The 14,394-nt window shown below is 56.9% G+C and overlaps 5 protein-coding genes across 5 annotated transcripts; 2 read left to right on the forward strand and 3 right to left on the reverse strand.

Annotated features, from left to right (window-relative positions):
• MAM_05296 (serine/threonine-protein phosphatase PP-Z) lies at nt 1-1,749 on the forward strand (the record flags this gene model as incomplete). Its single annotated transcript, XM_040824094.1, has 3 exons — nt 1-1,440; nt 1,509-1,661; nt 1,720-1,749. The coding sequence occupies 3 exons, from the start codon at nt 1-3 to the stop codon at nt 1,747-1,749; spliced, it is 1,623 nt and encodes a 540-aa protein (XP_040677806.1).
• A 1,076-nt stretch (nt 1,750-2,825) lies between these two features.
• On the forward strand, nt 2,826-3,878 carry MAM_05297 (uncharacterized protein; the record flags this gene model as incomplete). Its single annotated transcript, XM_040824095.1, has 1 exon — nt 2,826-3,878. The coding sequence occupies one exon, from the start codon at nt 2,826-2,828 to the stop codon at nt 3,876-3,878; it is 1,053 nt and encodes a 350-aa protein (XP_040677807.1).
• A 175-nt stretch (nt 3,879-4,053) lies between these two features.
• Nucleotides 4,054-4,928, reverse strand: MAM_05298 (Ribosome recycling factor domain protein; the record flags this gene model as incomplete). The annotated part of the gene is made up of 2 exons (XM_040824096.1): nt 4,054-4,783; nt 4,849-4,928. The coding sequence occupies 2 exons, from the start codon at nt 4,926-4,928 to the stop codon at nt 4,054-4,056; spliced, it is 810 nt and encodes a 269-aa protein (XP_040677808.1).
• A 1,054-nt stretch (nt 4,929-5,982) lies between these two features.
• On the reverse strand, nt 5,983-7,719 carry MAM_05299 (succinate-semialdehyde dehydrogenase NADP+; the record flags this gene model as incomplete). Its single annotated transcript, XM_040824097.1, has 4 exons — nt 5,983-6,997; nt 7,104-7,473; nt 7,546-7,636; nt 7,708-7,719. The coding sequence occupies 4 exons, from the start codon at nt 7,717-7,719 to the stop codon at nt 5,983-5,985; spliced, it is 1,488 nt and encodes a 495-aa protein (XP_040677809.1).
• A 1,147-nt stretch (nt 7,720-8,866) lies between these two features.
• On the reverse strand, nt 8,867-9,745 carry MAM_05300 (uncharacterized protein; the record flags this gene model as incomplete). Its single annotated transcript, XM_040824098.1, has 3 exons — nt 8,867-9,107; nt 9,185-9,481; nt 9,558-9,745. 3 exons carry the CDS (start codon nt 9,743-9,745, stop codon nt 8,867-8,869), a joined length of 726 nt encoding a protein of 241 aa, XP_040677810.1.
• Nucleotides 9,746-14,394: the final 4,649 nt, after the last annotated feature.

Raw genomic sequence — 14,394 nt, forward strand, 5'->3', positions numbered from 1 at the left:
ATGGGTAACCAGGCCTCCAAAGAAGGCGGTAGTCCTTCCACGCCCAAGGGCGCCGGCTCCGACGGCCCTCTTCAGTCTTATCCTTCCATCAGCAGGTCCGATACAAAGGAATCGTCTCGATCCTTTCGCTCGCTCCGGTCCAAGATTCCGGGCGGCAGCAGCGGCAAGTCCATGACCAATGTCGACAGCCCCAGGAATTCGGCCTCGCTTTCCAACGGCGAGTCCAGCAGCGACAGAACACCCGATGCCGCGTCGGTTCGGTCCGGCCGCAGCGGCCGTTCCAGCGCTTCTAGAAATAGCCGCGGCGACCTGCCCAACTCGAAGAACAACTCTGCAGATGTGTCGTCGCCCGACCCGGCCATCCTCCAAGATCAGCCGCCGCCCCCGTCTCCCGTATTGCATAGCGCAAAAGGTGCTGCGCACGACGTCGCTGCCGCCCAAGCCTCGGGCGAAGTCGACCATGTCTCCGACCAGCCTCCCACTGCAAGCAATGCCAGCGCCACCGCGCATCTGCTGTCGCCGGGACAGCCGATTCTAGTGAAGAGGGACAGCATCGTGAACAATGTGCGAAACTCACCTTCCATGGACTCCACGACCAGGATTGAATCTAATGGCAACATGGCCATGTCGGAGATCAAGGATATGGACCTTGATGACTACATTAAGCGGCTCCTAGACGCAGGCTATGCCGGCAAGGTGACCAAGAGTGCGTGTCTGAAGAACGCGGAAATCGTGGCCATTTGCCAGCGAGCTCGCGAGGTTTTTCTCTCGCAACCGGCATTGCTGGAACTCGATGCGCCCGTCAAGATCGTCGGGGACGTGCACGGTCAATATACCGATCTCATTCGCATGTTTGAAATGTGTGGCTTTCCGCCCATGGCCAACTATCTCTTTCTGGGAGACTACGTCGATCGGGGCAAGATGTCGCTGGAGACCATCCTGCTGCTGCTCTGCTACAAGCTCAAGTTTCCAGAAAATTTCTTTCTGCTCCGCGGGAATCACGAGTGCGCCAACGTGACACGAGTGTATGGGTTCTACGATGAGTGCAAACGAAGATGCAATGTCAAGATATGGAAGACCTTTATTGACTGCTTCAACACGTTGCCCATTGCAGCCATTGTAGCGGGCAAGATCTTTTGCGTGCATGGTGGGCTTTCACCAGCGCTCAGTCACATGGACGACATTCGAAATATCGCTCGACCGACAGATGTTCCCGACTACGGCTTGCTCAACGATTTGCTTTGGTCGGACCCCGCAGACATGGAGCAGGATTGGGAAGCGAATGAGAGGGGTGTGAGCTATTGTTTCGGCAAACGCGTCATTACCGAGTTTCTGGCCGTACACGACTTTGACCTCATATGCCGAGCACACATGGTGGTTGAAGACGGATATGAATTTTTCAATGACAGGGTCTTGGTCACCGTGTTCAGCGCGCCAAACGTGAGCTTGCACCCACCCGCAGGTTCCCGCGCTTGTATCCTTGGTCATGTGCTAACGAGGCTCTGCAGTACTGTGGCGAGTTCGACAATTGGGGAGCCGTCATGTCTGTATCTTCTGAGCTACTGTGCAGTTTCGAGCTCTTGAAACCGCTAGATTCGAGCGCTCTCAAGAGCCACATCAAAAAGGGACGCAACAAGCGACAGCAGATGCTCAACAGTCCTGTAAGACTAGTGTCCTCCGCCGTTGTCTCCAGAAAGCATTTGGCTAACTCTGCAACAGCCCGCGAGCGTACAGCCTCAAAGTGTGTAGCCACCCCCTTGCCGTGGATGTATAACAAGTGTGTGCCGTGATGCCCTGCACATTTCCAACGGCAGGGGATTTACGGCTTGACGGCACCGGCGCACTCGTCGGGTGTCCAGTGTCTGCTGTGCTCTGAGGTTGGCTCATAATCACCCATGGCTCCCAGCGACTGCACGAGAAATGGTTGTATTAAAAAGTTTTCAACAAGAAGCAGCGAGCTATTGTCAAGCTATTCCCACACGGGAGGAACATCCCATATACAGCGGGCGGCATCCACTCGCTTCTATCCCGCGACGTTTTCATCATGAGGCTTCGGGCCTCGGATCTGGAACGGTCCGGGATTTTATGCCTTGGTTTTCATCAGCCTCAAGTGTTTCTATCGATGACAATCCCGGGCGAAGACGGGCCGGGTCAGTCAGCCCTTGCAGTGCGCAATTGATGGCACAGACGAAGGGATTGGGATTGGCTTTGGACTTTGACCTTGAGAACTAGACAATTGTTTGTATTTTTGGGGGTAGTTGGAAGAGTAGGAGGCTATCAAACTCGGTCCTTTGGTGTACGATTTGTTTTATTCACACGGTATCTGCCTGACGATGGGACAGGAAATGGTTGCATTTATATGAAAAGAGGTGGGAATCCACGGTGGTTAGTAGCAGTAGCCTCGGCAAGAAAGTGCTACTCGCAGTGAGGAGTTTGGAGTTTTACCATTGCTGAGCTCTCACATAATGTTTGTAACTGGATGATGCAGGGGCTGTCTCATGATATACACGAACACGAAGTGACGTAATATCTGCCTGCTGCGGCTGTGTGTTGGGGTTACTTGTTACTTGCCCGTCACGGAGACGTTGCATAGATGATAGATGGTGTTTGTGTGAATTGGCGTTGTGTTGGGCTGGGGGGAAAGTGGGGTGGGGGTTGGCACTTGACCGCTTGCCTGATTAGGCAGCCACGCAGAAAATTGTCCCTGAGCATCAGAGCTCCCTCTCTCCGTGTCTACCGTCGTCCGAGGTCTCCGTCTCCAAACCACGCACACTCAAGCAACCATGAGATCCCAAGCTTTCCGCTCGGCATGCGCCCGAGCGAGAATGACCGAGGCCCAGCGAACCGGGCACGCGCTCAAAAACTACTTTCGCGACCTTTCCACATCCCAATCACTCGCGGCAGATGAAACCTCGTCGCCGACTCCCGCGCCGCAGCCGTCGGTGCGCCAGCGAACGAGAGAAACCGCCAATGAAATCAGCTCCCTGGCGAAGAGGGGCCCCAGCTCGAGCCAGAAGACACGCGCCGCCCAATCCCCGGCGGGGTCTGCTCCCAAGGTAATCGACGTCAGGAGCCTGCCCAGGGGCCTGTCGCGAGCAGCACGCGGCGGCTTTCGCGGGGGACGGGGACAGCTCGGTGCGCTGCCGTCGCAGGGGCAGCCTCCTCGCGCGCAGTCCCCTGCCGGGAGCAGATTCTCCCGGCCGTCCGGCGGGAGGGGAAGGCCCATGCTGCGCGGGGGTCGTGGCGGGCGAGGCGGGCGAGGCGGGCGGGCGAGAGGCGCGGACAGGGCACAGGACGACGCCAAGGACAAGCAGAAGAAGCTGGGCAAGCGGCAGGATCCGTTCGAGGCCATGGACCCGTACGAAGAGCAGTTTGACAGGGACATGCGGTTCGGGGTGGCGGCCGCGTACGCGCCGTGCCTGACGCGGGAGTCTCTGGCGCCCTTTGCGCCGGCGACGCCCACGGGCGCTGCGGGGAGGCGGGCCACCGTGCTGGAGAGCCTGAGCGCGCTCGGCACGGCGGACCCCGTCGGCGTGCCGCAGGACTTGCAGGCCCGGAGCTATGCGGCGGACCTGGAGAGCGAGGGGCGGCGCTTCTTTGCGGACGCCAAGGCGAGGGAGGCTGCGGAGCGCTACCTCCGGGGGAAGAGGGCCGGCGGCGACGGCGGCGACGGCGCCATCATCAGCGACGCGGAGGAGAGCGTGCGGCGCGTCGTCTTTGACAGGGCCGTTTGCGGGGAGCACGAGAAGATGGCGTTCAGGCAAGGGCCGGTTGGCGTGGCGAGGAACTGGCATCTGAGGGCGGAGACGTACACGGGGAGAGACGTCGAGAGCTTCGAGAAGAGGCTGACGTCGTTGGTGGGCAAGCGTGCTGGTTGAAGTGCCGCTGCCGGGGGGGCAGCAGCCAGGCCAGCTTTGCATCACGAGTGCACGTGGGAGTGTGTACTGTACAACATCGGGGCTAGACGGCTAGACGGCCAGACGGCCAGACGCATATTTCTCTACAGCTAAACGCTCTCTCTCTTCTTGACTTGTCCGAGGCACACGTGCCGTCCTAGTTCCGGTCCAGGCCCCTGATGGCGGCGGCCTCGTCGCGGTCAATCTCGGCCATCTTGGCGTCCTGCAGGCGCTGCAGCTCCCTCTCGGCGCGCCTCACCACGTCCACGAGCACGGTGCCGTCCCGCCGCCAGGCCTTGAGCACCTTGTCGTGCCGGGTCCGCGCCTGGCGCACCTTGTCCCGCCACGCGTGCGCCGTCTCCCTGACGCGCCGGGCCAGCTCCTCCCTCCGCTCGGGCTCCACCTTGAGCAGCAGCTCGAGGTCGTTGTCGCCCGACCGCTGCGGCTGCTGGTTGAACTCGCGGCTCGACTGGACCGCGCTCATGATGGGCTTGACGTAGGCCCTGTCGTTGACGAGGAGGGATATGCTCCGCCCGCCCCGGGGCACCACCTGCGCCAGCTCGCGGAGCGGGAAGACCGTCGACGGCTCCCCCGACGCGCTCCCGCTCCCGCTCCCGGACCTGGCGGCGACGGGGACGGCGACGGGGAGCGCCCCCAGCACCGACGGGTTGAAGCGCCCGCCGTGGAGGATCGTCCGCAGCGCCGACCTGTAGTGCGCGTCGTGGGGGGCCAGCGCGGCCTCGACCGACGAGAGGTCCAGCGGGTCCTGGGCGTTGGGGGCCGCCGCGGGAGGGCCCGTCGCCGGCGGGGAGTTGCTTGCCGCTGCGATCTTGCGCTTCTTGAGGGCCGCCGCCGAGGCGTGCAGCGGCCGCCGCGTGAGGGGGCTCCTGCGGTGCGCGTGCGTTAGACGGGCGGTTCTTCCGGCGGGGGACCCCGGGGGACGGTGGCTTACGTTTCAGTTGGGGCCGCGAGGCGGAAGGCTCGCCGGAGGAGCTGGAGCTGGAGCTGCCGGGCTGGGCTGGCGGGCGCCATGACGACTTGTGGCGAGGTTGGCTGCGCGTGGTGGACGAGCCGTCCGAGGCGAGGGTGAGGGTGACGTGACGGGGAGGGTGAGGTTGGTGTTTTTGCGATAAGATAAGCGGCGTCTTGGCGGTCAGCCCGGCCCCGAGACACGGACTAGCGAGAACAGCCGTCCGCCTTTCCCTCGACCCCACGCACTTCACGTCGGCGTGTCCTGTATTTACAGTAATCGTCAACATTGCTCGCAGAGTGAGCTGCAGGCATAGCCTTGAGGTATCAGAACACGTGCGCGAGGCCAGTCAGTCGTCAGTGCAAGTAGTCTGGGGTACTGCTGCAACTGACCAGAGCCTCGTTCAGAAGCTATATAACAGTCCGACAGTCGCCGCTAGCATGCACGTTCGTATGGTGTAGTGGCTTATCACATCTGTCTTACATGGTGCGGGGATGTCCCGGCGCAGTGCACAGAAGGTCCCAGGTTCGATCCCTGGTGCGAACAGCGGACGTTACGCGCCTTGATTTTTACAACTTTTTGCTGTACAATTTCCAATCACCGAGTCGCCCGTCTCAGTTGTTGCCTCGCATTGCGTGGCGTACGGCTCACCCACGCCGCCGTTTTGCTGAGCGAAACCTCTCTCCGTTGTACCGTGACCCGCCGATGTCTTCGTCTTCATGGAAGGGAAGTCAGTCCTCCTGGGCGACATTTATGCACGTGAATTACGAGGACGACGAGGTAAGCCGGCGGCCGAGGCCGCGACAGAAATATTATGATACGTACAAAGTTGGCGAGTTGTAGTCGTGGCGCTGGCTCCCTTTCCTTTTTGCCTTTGATCTGACCAATCTTCTTGCACAGTGTCGTGTATAAGCCATGGCAGTTTTCCAACTTTGACGTGCCCCTTGTCAGTCGTGCTAGCAGGCTCCTCGGGGATGATACAATGTTGGGTGATTTGAGCATACGTTTCCTGGTTCGTGCTCAGTATACTCCGACTATCAGGGCACTCTACGTTTTCGCTCACTCAAACCGCCCATTGCTCAGCGCGTCATGACACCACTCGCACACGACCCTCAGCTAGCTCTGCAAGGGCGACCCCATTCCGCCGCAGGTGATCATCTTGGTAACCTGGTACTCGGCAAGGCCATACTTGGATCCCTCACGACCGAACCCACTCTCCTTGACACCGCCAAATGGAGACGCAGGGTCAGAAATGATGCCCGTGTTGACGCCAACCATTCCCACCTCCAGCGCCTCGGCTATCCGGTGGACGCGGTGAAGGTCCCGTGAGAAGAAGTACCCAGCGAGGCCGACCTCGACCTTGTTCGCCATTTCGACGACCTCGGCTTCCGTCTTGAATGGGAACAGCCCGGCGACAGGGCCGAACGTCTCCTCTGTAGCCATGGCCATGTTGGGAGTCATGTCACGGATGACAGTTGGCTGGAAGAAGTTGGCTCCCAGTTCGGGCATCTTCTGGCCACCAGCGACAATCTTGCCACCTTTGGACTGGGCGTCCTTGACGTGAGCTTCTGCCTTGCTGACGGCGCGGTCGTGGATCAGAGGCCCGTGGGAAGTGTTGGCTTCGAAGCCATTGCCGACCTTGAACCCCTTCACCTTTTCGGTGAACTTCCTGGCAAACTCGTCGTAGATGCCCTCCTGAACGTAGATCCGGTTGGCGCAAACACAGGTTTGACCGGTGCCGCGGAACTTGGAGGCGACGGCGCCGGCGACGGCAGCGTCGACATCAGCGTCGTCGAAAACGATGAAGGGAGCATTGCCGCCCAATTCCAAGGATAGCTTCTTGAGGGTACTAGACGACTGCTTCATGAGAAGCTTTCCCACAGCGGTAGAGCCGGTGAAGGACACCTTCCTGACGGCGGGGTCGGTGGTGAGAACCTCGCCGACCTCTGGGGTGTTGGCGAGGGTGGTCACGACGTTGACGACGCCCTTGGGGATACCTGCACGGTGACCAAGTTCAGCGACGGCGAGCGCAGTGTACGGAGTCTCGCCGGGAGCTTTGCAGATGACGGTGCAGCCGGCAGCAAGCGCCGGGGCAACCTTTCGAGTGATCATGGCAGCAGGGAAGTTCCATCTATTCACGTTGTTAGGCCAGGTCAGGTCAAAAGTTGGGGGAGAAAAAGGAGAAGAAATAAAGAAAAATAAAGAGAAGAAAAAGGAAAGCAGGCAGTCATTCTTACGGAGTTATCAGTCCACAGACGCCGACGGGTTCCTTTGTCGTCCATACTCTGTTGCCGGGCACAGTTGCAGGAATGGTATCGCCATAGGTCCGTGGGGCTTCCTCGCTGAACCACTCGAAGAAGTTGGCAGCATAAGCAGCCTCGCCTTTGGCCTCGGCAACGGGCTTCCCGTTCTCCCAGGTGATGAGCTTGGCGATATCATCGGCATTCTCCACCATCAAATCGTACCACTTGCGAAGCATCCTGGCACGCTCACGACCGGTCAGGCTGCGAAAGGCAGGGAACGCATCAGCAGCAGCCTTGATGGCCAGCTTGGTGTCTTGGCCATCGCACTCGGCGCAGGTGCCAATCAAGGTGCCTGTGGACGGATCTACACACGTGAGCATCATCAGTTCACTCGAGCCCTCTCGTGATGGCGTCGTTGGGACCGGAAAATGCCTACCGTTGACCTCGAATGTCTTGCCAGACTTGGCAGCCCTCCATTGACCATTGATGTAAGCAACATTTTGCTTCAGCAACGAAGGGTCTTTCAACTACACGACATGGTTAGAACAAAGATGTGTGTGTGGCCGCGTCAGGATATCCGAGCGCGTGCCATACATACCTGGGGAGGCATAGTGGACGCCGGCCTAGCAAACATCAACGGATTACCTGGGGAGAAGCGCAACTTGGACGTTGGAGCTGCAAGTCTTTGCAGCAAGAGGGCCATTAGAGAGGACCGGGTACAACAAGAGAGCTCCGTCTCTCAGTCAGGACTCGGGACCTCGCCGGCTTCCAACAGCAGAGAAGAAGGCAACAGGAGACTGCGGCTTGTTGAGGCAGTGGACCCTAAAGCGGCCACGACTTGACGGAGCGCGAGCGCGAGCGTTGGTGGAAGTGCAAGCGGAAGCTGAATGAGTGCGTGATGTCTGGTCGGAAGCCCAGTCAGCAGTCGGTGGTGTGACCGGGGGCGTGGGAATTGACCGGCTCGGGGGGGAGATGCGGGGAAGAGCCAGGACGGCTTACTAACGAGGTCAACGACGTGGACTCCGCGGCCAAGTGGCGTCCACGTTCCAACCCTCCCAGCTTCGTTTTTGTCCACCACAGTTCGCGCCCCCGGTTCCCGTCAGGCGGTTCGCGGTCCACGGACGCCGACGCCGGCGTGGGTCGGTGCCGCGGCGATGCATGCGACAACGGGTCGCGACGGGTCACGACGGGTCACCATGGCTTGGCGGCGCTGGCCAAGCTGTACTGTACATTGATTGTATGCTCGTGGCTTGGTTGGCAATCCGGACGAGCATCCGAGGCGACGCTGTTGGGCTGTGCTCTGACCCCCATCGCCACGTCAAACTGACCCCCTCACTCCAACGTGATGCGGTCCGGTATATAAAACTTGACATGCTCCTTTTGCGGACGCCATGTGCCGCCAATAGAGAGCGAAAATGGCATTGTCAAGCCGCAGCTTCAAGCAAAACGAACAACCAGTTTCAATGCTCAGCATCTCGTCAACCAACATGGCTGAGACTGCGTCCCACGGGCCCTGCAAAACGACCCATGTATAAAGATCCATGAACTCAACAGACTGCACCTTGCGGCCAATGACGAAGCTTGTTCATGCCTCAAAAATGGATTGCTGGAAAATACATATCCAACTTGTGCTTATATCACGCTCTTTGCCACAATTCGTCCCAACCAGAGATCCGTCAATCAGCTGCCTTGTTTTGTCTCGCTCGGCCTGTATTTTCACACGGCTTCCTTTACCCACAAGTCCTCATACAAAGTCGTCAACCTTGCTGCTGTCGCAATGGAAACTGTCTGTCTAGAATATGGAAGGCCTGTGTTCTTGGAGTGAACGGTGACCCGCGCACAGCCACGGGCGATTTCATGCTATGCATCTCCCAAGTATCACGCTCCTTTTGATCCGAACTAGTCGAGATTCTGTCCTCTTCGTCCTCGTCCGCGTCGTTTCGTGGATTAGGCCACATGGCGTACATGGCAAAGCTCAAGTTCAGAACATAAACGACACTGCAAAACATGGTTAGATTTCTGGTTGACGTTTCAAAAAAGAAACTTGTGGTTGCAGTCGAGGCACACACACTTACAGCATGTAAAGAGTAATGAACAATGACGCCTGCGCAACCTGGCAAGCTCTGTACTTGCCATACCTCTGGGCAAGCCCACATCCCTGCCGAAAGTACCACGCTGCCGGCGCAGGATATCGGGGATCCGCATAGTCTGGCCCAATCTGACCGTATGTGCTAACGGTATAAAGCGCAACTAGAGCCAAGTTGATGAAAACGGCCACGGTGGGGTACCATAGCTTCATGATTTGTGAAATTAGCTTGGAAAGGAGGAAGAAGAGTGAGATGACAGAAATCGCCACATTGAAATCGGTGAGACTGGCGGAAATTGAGGGGTCAGTTTTTTGTGCTTTCTTCATCTCGTGGTCTAGAGGGAACGGGGTACATTCCATACGTTTGTGACCAAATAAGCGGAACGTTGGGCAACGGCCTGTAGTTGGCATATGCATAAAGAATCATATTGGGATTGGAATTGAGCTTATTCTCAAATCCAATCTGCCACATGTCTGTCCGGTACATATCTGGTTGCGCAATGCCGAAAATGACGAGTGTTGGTACTAGGCCGATGAGCTCAACAGGCATGAGCCATGTTGTAGCTTTCCTAGCCGCTCTAGGCCATACTCGGCGTAAAATTCGATACGAGTGCGACTTTCGCGACGTGAACATGGTGATCTTGATTCTAGAGCAAATGATGTCTTGGTCTCCTTCGTTTTGAAAGTCGGTTGGTCGAATTGGTCTCCGGTACGGGGAGTCGAGAAGGCCGTCTCCTCAGCGGGTTATCGCGCTGTCCATGGGAAACAATCCGCTGGGGTTGAGCGATGGCGAGCCGGGCGCATCCGCAGGACGAGGCGGTCAACGTACGGAGTATTGGTTTTGCCTCTTTTTTCTCTCCTTGGTGCCGTTGTTAGGGAAACATTGAGACGACGCAGAGGCCCGGCAGGTCGACAAGCCTAGAATCAGACCGGGGAGCAACCGGTTTAAGGGTCTTGGGCCTTCCCACCGATGAGCCAGGGACCAGGCCAGAGTACGTGATGATTTGATGGTGAGCTCTGTGCGAGGAGCCATGCACCCAGCATCACATCCATGGTGGCCAATGAAGTGGCGTAAGCCCAGGGGTCCCTAAGCGCCCGCAACTGCATGTGGTTGGCGATTGGCTCTGCCAGCTGCTGGTGATGCGCCCATCAGCCAATGAGCTGTTTCGAGATGCCGCGGAGCCAGATCCAGGCTTGCTGGCTCGTGAGGGGTTCACATGTTTGCGGACGACAATTGTCGATGGACATGTTGGGCCATCTTAGCAGCAGCAAAGTGCTCTTTTGTCGTTGGTTGATTCGACCGCCTTGTCTGTCACATGGTCCGATGAAGTGTAGCAACGTGCTCATGAAACGAGGCCAGCATTCTTTGTTCGGCTGGCCCTGCCGACGGCCAAATGTGGGGTCCAAAAGGTCAAGGACAGGTTGGTGTGAATGGCTTGATTGAGAGATGACATGTCGCGGGACAAAAACTCAAGGCTCCGTACGGAGTACAGAGTACCGAGTAGTTATCGCTGTATTATATGAAGTATTGATGAGCATAAACGTCGACGGTTTGGTAGTGCTAGCGGGTCGCCGAAAGGTATCGATGTGCAGAGTCGTATTCGCTAGATCTTCTGCTTGGTACGGAGTACCTTGGTGGACGCTTGTCGTCAGCTTATTAAAATCAACTCGGGCACTCCTCTGAAAGTTAGCGCGGTGCATGGAAGAGTAGGCGACTCTGAAAATGACATTACAATACTGGTGTTGCGTGACCGAGCCGGATCCTGGCAGCTACAAATGCATGTAGCGTGCTTTGCCCATCGAACAGTTCTTTCGGGAAGGGCGTTGTCAGACGCATTTCATTCCGGTGCCTCGGCGGTTGACTTTGTCCGTCTCAAATCGAGTTCTCCGTACGGAGTATTGAATGTCAAATTAGTGCGCCGCATCGCTGGGGAGCGCTTCAATATTATCGTAGCCATAACCAATTGGCATTGCGCGATATCTCAGGCAGCAAGCCACAGGTTGGAGATCGACCCCAAACAGCAAACTTTAATTCTTTCCCTTGAGGCGCTGGCGCACTACATTTCTTCAAGGGAACCGTTCGTAAACTGTTATATCGTGTACATGATCCAGCCGCCCACCAGGCTGGCCTCACAATGATTCTGCCGTTTGGTCGATTTTCAGGAGAGACAATGACGCGAAAATGAATTTTCCTTGCGGGACGCCGCAGATGCCACATGTCTCGGCGGCCAATTTCCAAAGGGCCTAGACTGCTCTACGGGCAGCAGCAGTGGAGACAAGTAAGTCCTCGAACAGGTTTCGGCGCATGTACTCCGTACGGAGTATGTATGTAGTATGCCTTGGCCATGACTCCCGCAGCCGCAGGGTTGGTTTACAGCCAGGGATCAAGGCGTGTGGTCGCGGGCGTCACCCTGCGAACCACGAGAATCGCTGAAAGTTGTGAACACTACCCGGTGTGGCATGTCGAATGCCATGACACAAAGTGAATGGCTTTTCTACCACGGCCATTGTGCTGCAAAGGGTTGTGCGTGTGCAAGCATCCAGTGCTCAATGACCTGGTCTCTCGTCAAAGTGCCCGCAGCGGCTGAAGATGTCGTTGAAATACCGTACTCCTCCTGACTCAATAAACATATCGTGAATCAAATACCAGCAGAAGGCTCTGATTGCGGCGGAGCGTCCCCATATGGTTGTTGGAAGCATTCCGGGGATAAAGCGTCAGACGCCGATCAATGAATATTGAAACCATAGAGTGTACATGGGTTTGTCTACTGCTGCTGCAGAGCTGCCAGATTCCTCAGGGCTTGGAGTGGTAAAGGTGCAAAAATTCTCCTGCAGGATTCGACCGGTACGCAGCATATAGGGTGTTCTTGACGGTCTGCAATTTTGACATCCGTGGGCACTCCCGTACCCGTCTCGCACCCGCCTCCATCCCGCTCCCACGTAGAACCCAGACGGAGGCTTCAGAGTACTTGTCAGCAACAGCAATGCCAATTGCCATGTGCTTGATGTGACCGGAGAGCAATTCCCCGACCGGAGAGCAAGGCTGCCCTGCCAGGCCTGCATGGGTAAGGTTCGTTGTGGACGGCAAAAGAAGAAGAGTCGGGCGAATCGTGCGTTACCGTTAGGATCGTACTTTGAGCGGGGCGCTCTGTCGACGGGAGAACTATTTGACCCAGTACTCCGTACTCCACTCCGTACTTCGGTGTCGTCGGAGAGTCAACGGTTGACTTGTAATACTAGTACGGAGAATGGAGTATGCAAAAGTTGTGTACGAAGGTTGAAACATCAAGTCAAGTGGTATGAAATTGGCCGGGGGGCGCCTTGCACTCAGCTTCATCCGTTTTGTAGGTACCTAGTAGGTAGGCAGATAGTTACCTGTATTTAATGTCCCTTCCTGGTGTGCATCGTACCTGCCTCATGGATGTTATGCTCCAGCGCGCATAACTGCCCTGAAGCCGCATTGCCCTGGGGCATTGATATAATCTACGCCGGGGAAGTACTTTGCAAGTAGTACCTGCAGCCCTGGACAATGCCAGATACCCCGCGGTACATGCATGCATGGAAAGTACTTCAAGTACTTGGGTACCCCGTACCTATTACGTCCAATCACCCAAGCGTGCATCGTCACCCGCGTCTCCGTGATCTGGATTTTGGACGGGAATCACCAAGACTCAATATCGTTCCACGGCACGGAGCACATTACCGATACTTGGGTACCCGGGCAAGGCCGATTTCTGGCATTGAAAATGCGCCGTTCTTTTGCTGGCGCCATCCTTCGACTCTAAACCGCACACTTTGACGCCCACGGGTGGCTAGCCTTGTGTCCCACCCAGAGTCAGATTTGTAACAGATGGCCACACAATGTCCTTGGCTTGAGGGCGCCCTTGCTCTTGCTCTTGCTGTTGCGCTCTGCAAGTCTCCCTCTACGTACTTACTTTCCAAAGTTTTTCTTTGCATTCTTTCAAAATGTCCCTGGCCTCCGACTCTTCCATACCCTCCTCCTGATTACCAACAAACTACACAACTTGCTTTTTTCCCAATCATCAGACCCCAAGAAGTTCGGAAGACTACCAAGCTGCAGAACTACTGCAGAGCTGAGAGCACGCCGCGCCATCCGCATCCGCAGCTGAGGGTTGGCATTACGCTCCTACTCGTGCACTCAATCGTTGAAATTGTCCATGTCGTCCGTCGGCCTCACCACCCTCTCTCGCTCTTCGTCTCGTGCCCAATTGCTTGACACATCCATGGTCCAGTTTGATGCGAACTTGTTGCCTCTAGTGGATATCCACGCGGTGCATCGGTTTATGCGTTAGCGGCACGACGTTTGCTCGCTATCAAGCTCCAATATAGGCCAACCCAACCCGTTGCGGTTCCCTTGTCATTATCCACACCAGCTGATCCGAATCCACCCCCTCGAATCTCGATCTTCACCAAGCTACCTAGCTTAGTACCAAGCAGCCAAGGTTCTGCATCTTCACCAAAGGCGAGCAGAGACGCAGGCCTAGGCCCGACAAGCCATACACGCGAACCAAGGTACCGGTCTCCGGCCCATACAATACGGTGGTCCCCGTCTTGCTCGCCCAATCCTCCAACGCCCAGCTGCCTCGTACATTTATTTACCGTCCTGGTAACGTCTTGTCTGATATTTCTGCTCTCATCATACTCCGGCTCTCTTACTTACTTGATTCCCACTCGGTGGAAGTACCTAGCGGCGCCTTGATGCAAGAGAGGGAAGACTTCCCCGTATCCCGCTTAGGCGCAGTTTCTCCATCTTCACTGAACTCCACCTCCGACACTCATTCATCATCACTCCCATGCGACAGCTCAGTGAGAGACTCAGGCTTCACCGACAATCCGCCTGTACCGGGAGCCTCTGCCGTCGGCTCATCCGCCTCCGAGGCTCATTACAGCCACCCAGATCACCCCAGGCGACTCTCATCGGGAACTCCCAGATCATGGGTACGGCCTGCTGAACGTCAAGGCCGCTCTGCGCCACCGGCTAGTATACACAGATCCCGTACAACAACAGACTCATGGCCAGCCAAGAGTTCTCTTCCACTTCCTTTGGGCCACCAGTCTTTAAACGCCATCAACCCCGCGCCTGACGGTGGACATTCACGTCCCGGCTCCCTTCTGAAGCGTCACTCTTTTCATCTACAGCATCAACAAGACGCCGCAATGGAACCCGCATCTTTCAAA

Source organism: Metarhizium album, assembly GCF_000804445.1.
Source record: "Metarhizium album ARSEF 1941 chromosome Unknown scaffold_13, whole genome shotgun sequence".
Taxonomy (NCBI): Eukaryota; Fungi; Ascomycota; class Sordariomycetes; order Hypocreales; family Clavicipitaceae; genus Metarhizium; species Metarhizium album.